General features: G+C 46.0%; 1 protein-coding gene across 4 annotated transcripts in view; it reads left to right on the top strand.

Moving 5' to 3' along the window:
* The first annotated feature begins 10,120 nt into the window (after nucleotides 1–10,120).
* LOC112415400 (C5a anaphylatoxin chemotactic receptor 2-like) overlaps nucleotides 10,121–10,991 on the top strand; it is a 25,666-nt gene continuing 24,795 nt past the window's right edge. Inside the window, exon 1 of one of the 4 annotated variants that reach the window (XM_024768348.1) lies at nucleotides 10,121–10,273. In XM_024768348.1, coding sequence (XP_024624116.1) covers nucleotides 10,271–10,273 — 3 coding nt within the window. In that variant the 5' untranslated portion in view covers nucleotides 10,121–10,270. The remainder of the gene's footprint in view (nucleotides 10,274–10,991) is intronic. The other 3 variants (XR_003006308.1, XR_003006309.1, XM_024768349.1) reach the window with 3 other exon arrangements.

Below are 10,991 nucleotides of genomic sequence, written 5' to 3'. Positions count from 1 at the left end.
CCCCCCCCCCCCCCCGCCCCGACAATCAGAGGGCAAGTGCTTTTATAGACGGAGGGAGGGGGCTCCATGCAGAAACAACACAATCAGCTCTGACAGTCGTCTTGAAATTGGTCATTGGTGGTCTGGCCAGCATCATCTTGATTGTTAAGTACGGTTAATCTTCAGTGCCAGGGTCGGTTTGTTCCCATTTCCTTGAGGCCAGTTCTCAGAATTGTGGCAGCTTATGTCATGGCTACACTCTGTCATCATGTAGTTAACTTCTTCCACTGGCTGGGGTTTCAGTATCAGACAGCTCACAGGATAGGCTCGGAACATTATCTGTAGCCCTTGAGAAGGAACTAAGGTCCTTGACTTTGCTTAGTGACTAAACTAGTATTATTATTTAGTTTTGTTGGACTGATTTCCTCTGTTTCTTCATTTTCTCACTTCTCCGATTAAAATTATTCCTTGGCTAACATTTTTCCACAGACGAAAGGCAGGTGGAGGACATGCAGAGGGGGAGGGACCTTAGGGTCTTGCTCCGTTTCAATATGAACATTTATTTAGCTCATGCTGAGAGTCACCTAGCTGACTGTGGCTGGATAGCTCTACTGATCTTGGCTGGGCCATCCCATATTTTTTTTTTTGGGGGGGCGTGATTGATTGGGGCTGGACATGGCGGGCTGCCTCAGGTGTTTGTGGATGGGCTGATCTTGGCTGGCCTTGGCTGGTGCATTCAATGCTTGGGACCAGCGGTCTATCCCAGGATCTCTCATGTTGATGGCAGAGGTGTGAACTTAACTATACAGGTACATGTCAAGCCTCTGTTTGTGTTCTATCATACTATTGGCCAAACAAGTCACATGGCCAAGCCCAATATAAAGGGATGGAAGTATTATACATTCCTTCCAAGGAGATGAGGTGGATGGAGTGAAGACTTCTGAAGAGTAATCCAATCTGCTACAGGTGGTCATGTCCCAGCCTAGGCCACCATGGCGGGGGGGAGGGGGGGGTGGGGAAAGGGCCTGGACGTTGTGTTCAAACCTGAACCTGAGAACCAAAGTATGAGCATCCAGTAAGGGCGATACGAATGGCATGGATATTAATATTTTGCCTCAGAGAGGTTAAATAGTAATTTGCAGAGCAGTGAGTGTGTGTGTTGGGGGGATGAGTGGGTGGGAAGATGAAAATCCAGGCCATCTGACTCTGAACTGTTTCATTTCACTGTTTATTTTGCTTCTTAGCCCAAACCATATGGAGAGCCCACGTGCAGACACTCTGGTTTAAAATCCTGGCTGTGCTCCCACTTGACAGCCAGAATCAACTGTCAGTCATGTGAGTAAGCCCCCTGGGACATCCAGCCAGCCAAGCCTTCAGACAAGTACAGCCCCAGCCAGCATCCGACTGGCCAAGGGAAAATTAAAAATATGGTCAAGCGTGGACTAGTTCTTAGAATTTGCAGGCTGAAGTGGTACATATTCCTTCTTCTCATGTTTCACTGGGCAGGGAAAGTCACACGGCCCCGCCAAACCTCCAATAGGTGGAACCCTACCATGTGCCCAGGAGAGCCACAGTATTTGAGACCGTCTCTGAGGACTGTCACAAATGGGTTGTTTCCTGCTCTGAAACACGAGTCACACATTCTGCAGATCCTCTGTGAAAGACACCATTTTGGACTAGAAATTGGGCTTGCTTTCTCTTTATAACAGAATAGAATCACCATTGCCCACTAGTGTCAAAAGTAAAAAGTGGCCACAAATCTCCCCACTTACACCCTTTGCATTTGACTTTGTAGCTCCTCCTTTCAAGGGGTAACATCAGTTTCCCCACCCCTTGAATTTGGGCTAGCCTTGACCAATAGAATGTGGCAGATGTGATGTTGTGTTAGTTCTGAGTCTAGGTCTTGAGAGTCTTTGTGTCTTCCGTTTGCTTCCTTGGAAAGTTTCCAATGCCATGGGAATAAGCCTGGGCTAACCTGCTGGAGGATGAGAGCCTGCACCAAGAAGACCACAGGCACCCATCCAACTCCCGGAAACAGGGCCACCTACCCAACCCACAGCTGACTTCAGATGCATGGGTTAGGTCATCCAAGACCAAAAGAACCATTCAGCTGACCCATGGATCTGTGAGCAACAAGAAAAGTTATTGTTTTAAACCATTAATATTGGGAGATATTTGTTACATAGCTGTCTTTGTCCATTTGGGCTTCTGTAACAAATTACCATAGACTGGGTGGCTTAAACAACAAATATTTATTTCTTATAGTTCTGGAGGCTGGGAAGTCCAGGTTCAAGATGCCAACAGATTCTGTGTCTGGTGAGAGATCACTCCCTGGTTTGTAGACAGTTGCCTTCTTGCTGTGTCCTCACATGGCAGAAAGAGTCAGAGAGCTCTCTGGGGTCTCTTTTATAAAGGCACTAATCCTATTCATGAGAGCTCCACTCTCATCACCTAATCACCCCAAAGGCCCTACCTCCTAATTCCATCACATTCGGGATTATGTTTCAACATACGAATTTTGGAGGGGACAAAAACATTCAGTCTGTAACAAGAGCCGTAGTTCACTGATACACCACGGGTTCTTCATTTCTTCTCTTAGTGTGACAATAAAGGTCTTGGAACATTTTAACACTTTGTCAGCCAGTCCTCTTTCAGAGCATTGCTCAGAGGATGAGAAATCTTTTTGTTGTCTGTCCCCACTGCCCAGGAAGCCTGGGGCTCAGGACTGTGGATGATTTCCACTTTCTGGCAGAGGATGGGAGCAATGATGGTAAACACCTAGGAAGTGCTTGGCACTGAGTTGGATAGGGAACAAGGAGAGAGTGTTTCTTGTTATCTATTCTGTTTTCTGATGTCCTAAAATTCCCACTTTACTGTGATAAAAATAATCAAAGTGTGGTTTTCGTCAAGAGAGAAGAGGCAGCTCTAATTCTGGCTGTCAAATTGATAGACAGAAACAGCAGATGTTGTAAGGAAATGGAGAAGAGGGAGAGACAGGAAAAATGAGACAAGGAAAGACCTGGGAGATGGATAATATGTGGGTTTGGGAAATGGAAATGGAGATTGAGATAGAGACCAAACGGAGATGAAGTCGCTGGAATTCTGAGAGGTGTAAACTGAGAAACACCTAGACAGGTGTGTTGGGGGTCTCCAAGACAACTCTCAGGTTTAGAGACTTACTAGAAGGGCTCGCAGAACTCAGAGAGGCTGTCATAATCATGTTTATGGTATATTACAGTAAAAGCCTAGAGATTAAAATCGGCAAAGGTAAAAGGTGCACAGGGCAGAATCCAGGAGAGACCAGGCACAAGCTTCCAGTGGTCTCTCCCAGTGGAGTCATAGGACAGTACTTATTTCTTTCCAGTACGTCATGTGATGACACACATGGAGTACTACCAATCAGGTAGCTCACCTGAGCCTCCGTGTCCAGGGTTTTCATTGGGGGTCAGTCACATAGGCATGAAGAACCCAGGGACCATTATTCTGTCTACCACACCGTACAATGGAAAGTTAGAAAGAAAAAGGTATAAACTCCTGGTACCTGCAATGACATGATGAAACTCCAGAGCATTTTACTGAGTGAAAGAAGCCGGGTCAAAAAAAAAAATCTTCATACTGTACGTTTCCATCAGTATGAAGTTCTAGAAAATATAAAGTAATGTATAGTGACAGGAAGATCAGTGGTTTCCTGAAAATGAAAGTGGAGGGAGCGAGAGATAGATTACAAAAAGCCACAGAGAAATTTCTGGGTATTATGGAAATGTTAGTTAAATTGATTGTAGTGATGGTGTCACATACATATTTCTTTTTAAAAATAATTTCTTTATTTAATTTATTTATTTTTGGCGGCATTGGGTCTTTGTTGCTGCGTGCGGGCTTTCTCTAGTTGCGGTGAGCGGGCGCTACTCTTCATTGCGGTGTGCAGGCTTCTCGTTGCAGTGGCTTCTTTTGTTGCGGAGCACGGGCTCTAGGTTCGTGGGCTCGGTAGTTGTGGCGCACGGGCTTTGTTGCCCCGCGGCATGTGGGATCTTCCTGGACCAGGGCTCGAACCTATGTCCCCTGCGTTGGCAGGTGAATTCATAACCACTGCACCACCAGGGAAGCCCCAGCACTTTGTATCTTAATCTGTTCAGCTTATTGTGAAATGCTTAGAACAGCCCCTGGTACCAGGCAATGGCTTGATGAGCGTTGGCTATTACTATTATTATTATTGCTGGTGGTGGTGTTTTCCGCCAGCGTTTGACAGGCCCTCTCCTTGATGCATCCTTCAGAGTTTTCCTCCCAGTCTCCCCGTGGTGCTTACTGCCACCTCCTGTGTCTCAAATTCCACAGTGCCGAAAGTTCTGGTGAGCCCGTCTAGCCAGGATCAGAAGCCTGTGTGGACCTGCTGCTGTTAATTCACATCCTGCCTCAGAAGCCACTGTGCCCACAGCTGAGAGCTTTGGCATGGATTGCTAACATCTGAATGGCTCTGGGCTTCCTGTGGCTGCTGGCAGGCTGGTGGCTGACCACAGCTATACCTCCTTGGGGTGTGGTGGCTGCAGCCCCCTACTCAGTCCTGCCCCTCCACATGGGGTCAACTCTGAACGATCCTAGGGACCTGAGGTCACAAAACCACGAGTCTATATGCCACTTGGTCACAATCCTTTTCTGCTTTCCCTTTCCGTTGTGTAAATTTTAAGCCTCTCGGGGCTACTTAAAAAAAAAAACAACCTGGGACTTCCCTGGTGGTCCAGTGGGTAAGACTCCGTGCTCGCAACGCAGGGGCCCCGGGGTTCGATCCCTGATCGGGGAACTAGATCTCGCATGCGTGCTGCAAACTAAGAGTTCTCATGCCGCAACTAAGACCCGGCGCAGCCAAAATAATAAATATTAAAAGAAAAAACCTTTCATTGAAATATAAGACACAGACAGAAAAGTTCACAAACCATAAAGGGGCAGCTTAAGGAATTTTCACAGTTGAATGTCTCTGTGGGACCAACAACCTGATCAAGAAAAAGAATGTTTCTAGCCCCCAGATTCCTCTCTGCTCCAGTGCCCCTTACCATTTCTACCCCTCGAAAATAACCTCTATCCTGGATTATGACACCAAAGCCTGGTTTTGTCTGCTGTTGACCTCATGTAAACAGAATTATACAGTATGTACACATCAGTGTCTGGCTTCTTTCATGCAGCAGAATCACTCTGAGATTCAGCCATGTTGTTTGTTGCATATATTAGTTTTCTACTTTTCTTTTCTTTTCTTTTCTTTTGGCCACCCTGTGTGGCATGCAGGATCTTAGTTCCCTGACCGGGGATCGAATCCGCACGCCCTGCATTGGGAGCATGAAGTCTTAACCACTGGAATGCCAGGGAAGTCCCCTAGTTTTGTTTTATTTTTATTTATTTTTTTTTTGCGGTACGCGGGCCTCTCACTGCTGTGGCCTCTCCCGTTGCGGAGCACAGGCTCCGGACGCGCAGGCTCAGCGGCCATGGCTCACGGGCCCAGCCGCTCCGCGGCATGTGAGATTTTCCCGGACCGGGGCACGAACCCGTGTCCCCTGCATCGGCAGGCGGACTCCCAACCACTGCGCCACCAGGGAAGCCCTTTTCCTAGGTTTTTTAAATATTAGTTTTTGTATTCTTCTCTGCTGCTATATAGTATTCCATTGTATGAATGTACAATGTATTTATCCATTCTACAGCTGATTGGATACTTTTAGATTGGATTCCAGTTGTTGGTTATTATGAATAAAGCTTCTATGAACACTCTAGTACATTATTTTGCTGGACACATGTTGGGTTCTCTATCAGGTAAATACCTAGTAGTGGGATTGCTGGGTCATAGGTTAGGTGTGTATTTAGTTTCAGTAGATGCCATGTTTCTTAAATTAAAGCAGCCCTTCCTGATGCTGATCTGACTTCTGTCCTCTGGATGTATTTTCCCATTTGCCCACTGGAATAGAGTTTTAACAGGACACAGGAACATCCAGCTCAAGACCAGGTTTTTCAGCCTCCCTTGCAGTGGTCAGGTGACCATGTTTCAGGCAATGGGCTGTGAATGGGAGGCCAAGGGTACCACTTCTGAGTCTCATCCTTAGAAGGTTTGGGCATCTGTGCCCCATCCTCTTTTTTCCCTTCCTGCTCAGATGAGGTGAGAGCCAGCACAGCCACCTTAGACCCCACAGTGGAAGCCATGAGTTACACTGGTTTGTGAGAGAGAAATGAACTTAAGGGGAATAGTCAGAGATGGGTCCCCTGGTCAAATTGTGTGTGTGCCCTGGCATGAAGCGCTGTCTGGAAAGGGCACCTCTTTATACTTCACAAAGGTTTTGGCTGGGCTAATGGTGGCTCCAGAAGAGCGCTATCCTATAGAAATATATATTTTAAATTTATTTATTTTATTTATTTATTTTTGGCTGTGTTGGGTCTTCGTTGCTGTGCTTCAGCTTTCTGTACTTGCGGCGAGCGGGGGCTACTCTTCGTTGCGGTGCGCGGGCTTCTCATGGCAGTGGCTTCTCTTTGTTGCAGAGCACGGGCTCTACGCGTGCAGGCTTCAGTAGTTGTGGTGCGCGGGCTCAGTAGTCGTGGCTCACGGTCTCTAGAGTGCAGGCTCAGTAGATGTGGCGCACGGGCTTAGGTGATCCGCGGCATGTGGGATCTTCCTGGACTAGGTATCGAACCCATTTCCCCTTCATTGGCAGGCGGATTCTTAACCACTGCGCCACCAGGGAAGTCCCTATCCTATAGAAATATAATGTAAGCCATAAATGCAAGCCTCATAGGTAATGTTAATTTTTCAAGTGGCTGTGTTAGAAAAGAAACAAATGAAATAATAACATATTTAATAATATAATTGTACTTTAGATTAATATCAACAATATAAACATATATTAATATATTATAGTCATAGTAAGATGTTAATATTATGTAGTTATATTGTAACATATAATGATGTTTTAAAATTTTTTTAATTATTTAAAAAAATTTTATTGGGGCTTCCCTGGTGGCGCAGTGGTTGAGAGTCCGCCTGACGATGCAGGGTTGTAGTTGATTTACAATGTTGTGTTAGTTTCAGGTGTACAGCAAAGTGAATCAGTTATACATATACATCTATCCACTATTTTTTAGATTCTTTTCCCATATAGGTCATTACAGAGTACTGAGTAGAGTTCCCTGTGCTGTACAGTAAGTTCCCATTAGTTATCTATTTTATATAATGATCTTTAATATGTAACAATAACAATAATATATAGTTGACCCTTGAACAACATGGCTTTGAACTGGGCAGATCCACTTACACGCGGGTTTTTTCCCAATAGATATAGTACCTGTACTTTCATTTTACAGATTTTTAAATTAACTAAGTGTGTGGAAAAGTTTGTGTTCGATTAGAGATCACAATATGTGGAATCAAAAGAACTAGAGTTTGAGTCCTGATTCTATCCAAACTGTTTCCACTTCCTGCCCTTGGGTGAGTCATTTATCAATTCCTTTTTGTTTTTGAGGCAGAGAGAGCAGTACTAAGATTTTCGACCACATGGGGGTCAGTGCCCCTAACCTCCTCGGGCGTCAACTGTAATTAATAATATATTATACTTAACACAATTTCTCCAAAATTTTATTATTTGAACATGTAATACAATATAAAAATTGTTGAGATGTTTTACAATCTTTTTTTTTTTTTTTTCCAGTAAGTCTTGGAAATCTGGTGTGTGTGTTATACTCAGGGAGGGCACATCTCAAGTTGGACTCACCACATTTCAGTTACTCAGTAGCTGCATGTGGCTGGTGGCTGCTGTATTGAGCCGCCCAGGTCGGGTCTTGAGGAAGAGGATGAAGAGACACCAGCATAAAGGTTGCTAATACTGAGAACGATGTATGTACCCCCTCTGCCCTGCAAGTCCATTTCTAGAGAGTTATCTGCAATGAGTCCTCGTACACAGGCACCAGGATGTATGTGCAAGGGTGCTTATTGTGATATGGACAAAAATATTGGAAACAACCTAAAGTTCCACCAACATGGAAGTGATCAAATAAACAGGTTTCAAACTAACAGTGGACTTACAATGCTGTTACAAAAACACGAGGTGCTTAAATGTACTTACAGAAACATTGTTCTGAAAAAATAGTGATAAAAACACATTACTGGAACAATTGATGAAATGTGAATGAAGATGGTGCCTTATATAAGGTGTTGTATCACATTTCCTTTCTGCTTTTACTATCCCAGCCACTTCCCTTTAAATTTGAAATTACATCAACATAAAAAGTTATAGGAATTATTCTGGGAGGCAGTTCATAACTTTGCTAAAGGTCCAGGACATAGAAAATGTTAAGAACTCAAGATTTGAAGGCAATGCACAACTTTGGTCCAAAAATCTTAAAAAAATCAAGCGGGTGTGACCTTGTCTCCTGAGTCTCCCACAGCTCAGGGACCCTCTTTTTTTATTTTTTTAATTAATTAAGTTTTGGCTGCATTGGGTCTTCATTGCTGCGTCCCGGTTTTCTCTACTTGAGGGTGAGCAGGGGCTATTCTTTGTTGTGGTTCGTGGGCTTCTCGTTGCGGTGGCTTATCTTTGTTGCGAAGCACAGGCTCTAGGCGCGTGGGCTCAGTAGTTGTGGCGCTCAGGCTTAGTCACTCCGCGGCATGTGGGATCTTCCCGGACCACGGCTGGAACCTGTGTGCCCTGCATTGGCAGGAGGATTCTTAACCACTGCGCTACCAGGGAAGTGCCTCAGACGCCCTCTTGAGGTCAGGGTTGGTATAACAACCACGCATTCCTACCAGCACCAAATCGCCACAACTAGACCTTCAAAATCCTCCCCGAGTCACGTCCACAACACATGGCTTCATTTAGTAGAACAGAAACTTGCCGAACATCGTGCACTCACATATCCATTCCCAAACACAAACACCACATTTGTAAAAGTCTGGGTGAATACACTCCAAACTGTATTCTAATAGGAGTTTCAGAAGGTTAGCAGTCAGGGGATTTTTCAATGCTTTTTTTGGGGGGTGGGGATGAGGAGGGCATTTCTGGATTGTTCAAATGTTTACAAGGTGCATGGATCATCTTTGCAATAAAAAGAAAGCTAGATCTTCACAAACTGAAGCTTGCTGGAGAAAAATACTATTTGTGGAGGAATGATGTGGGTGGTCTACAGGAGAGTTGCAGACAAGCATGGGAAAAATGAACCTGTTTCTGCACCTGTCGTAATAATCATGCTCATTGTGGTAGACTGAAGAATGGTTCCCAGTGATGTCTGCATCCTAATTCCTGGAACCCAGGGCGTGACTTTATGTAGGAAAAAGGACTTTGCAGGTAAATTAAGGATCTTGAAATGGGAGATTATCCTGGATTATCTAGGGGGTCCTTAAATGTAATCACAAGGGTCCTTAAATGAGGGAGGCAGAGGGAGATTTGAGACACACAGTAGGAGGGAAGGAGATGTGACCGTAGAGGCAGAGATTGGAGTGATGTGGCCACAAGCCAAGGAATGCTGGCGGAGACCAGAACTGGAAGAGGCAGGAACAGATTCTGCTCTGGAGCCTATAGAGGAAGTGTGGCCTTGGCGACCTTTTGACTTCAGATTTCTGGCCTCTAGAACTGTGAAAGGATACATTTTTGTTGTTTTAAGCTACTCAGTTTATGGCGATTTGTTACAGCAGCAATAAGAAACTAAATCAGGTAGAATCCTTCCCTGCCCCAGACTCCAGCGTGTTTCCACAAGAACCCAGAATGGGGCTGGAAAGGATGGTGGTGGCTCTGGGTGTGTGTGTGCCAACTTCAAAACTCTAGGGAGGAAGATGGAACAGTCCCCAAGTGCTGGGTCACCTTCACAGACCTGCTTTGCCTCTCTGGGCCTCAATGCAACCTGGTTGGGAGGCTGGGTCTCACAATCCCTGTTTCCCAGGTTTAAGCCAGTTGGACCCCTGAGATTTTCCACTGCTACCTGGGGCCATAGAAGGAAAGGGAGATGTCATCTCAAATGGGGCAAACCAAGGCCTGGAGAGGGGCTGAGCCTAGATGGGGTGGGGGGTCTCTTTCCTCTGGCTTCCTCCCTCCTGGGACCTGGAACTTCCTCAGGTTTCAGAACCCCTGCCTCCTTCCTGTGGCTGGGAGGAGGTGATCAGTTCTCTCTGGGTGTGTGCCCCGCGGAAGGAGCCCTAGACCAATGAGAACTCCAGAGGGGAAAGATGGGTCATTTCCTCTCCGCCTCTCTGCAGACTCACTTGGGACTTTAAAAACCACAGCCCTCAGGCGGGAGGGAACCTTTGATTAGCGGAGAACCTGGGAGAAACCCGAATATGGTAAGTCTTGGCGGGGGGAGTGGGGGGCAGACACCCTCTACCTGTGCGCTCTCCCTTCTGGGCTCCGTCTGCTCGCCCCACTCACCCCTTCTTGCTACCTCTCCCCCTTTCCTTCCCCCTCCTCCTGGTGCTGGATCTCCAGCCCCCAGCCCCCGCCTTCTCCCCTCTCCCTCATCTCAGACTCTCCCACTCCAGGTCTGGGAGGCAGCTAAAGAGTTAGATTGTCAAGGGATTATAGGGCCCACAATTAGCTTCGACTTTTTCTTTTTCTTTCTGTTAAATAGCTCCAAATCCCTAAAGGGTATTCCATGAAACTCCCTTCCCTCCCCAGAGCTTCAGATTCATTGTAGCTTCCCCCAGAGGCAACGGTGGGCACCGGTTTGTGGTGGATCCTTCTGGAAACAGTCTACAGGTGCTCCAGGGCAGCGTAGGGAACAAAGTAAGGAGTAGTTTGACACGAGGGTCATACTGAAATGGGGTTCAAACCCTGCCTTTCCTGTGTAATAGCCGACGAGACCCGTCTTTCTGAACCTCCTTCTCTTTACCGCGAAGATGGGGATAGTAACCCTACAGAGAGGAATCTACATCATAGGGTCGTGGAGAGAATTAAATGAGATAATACACAGAAAGCTCTTACAGCAGTGCCTGGCATACAGTTGGCCCTCAATGCTTGTGACGTGTCTATCCTTTCTCCCCCACCCACCCTATCAAGGGAAGT

The sequence above is a fragment of the Neophocaena asiaeorientalis genome, unplaced genomic scaffold (assembly GCF_003031525.2).
Source record: "Neophocaena asiaeorientalis asiaeorientalis breed wild unplaced genomic scaffold, Neophocaena_asiaeorientalis_V1.1 scaffold629, whole genome shotgun sequence".
In the NCBI taxonomy this organism is placed as follows: domain Eukaryota; kingdom Metazoa; phylum Chordata; class Mammalia; order Artiodactyla; family Phocoenidae; genus Neophocaena; species Neophocaena asiaeorientalis.
The sequence above is the reverse complement of the archived record's forward strand: the minus strand, read 5'-3'. Positions and strand labels throughout refer to the sequence as shown.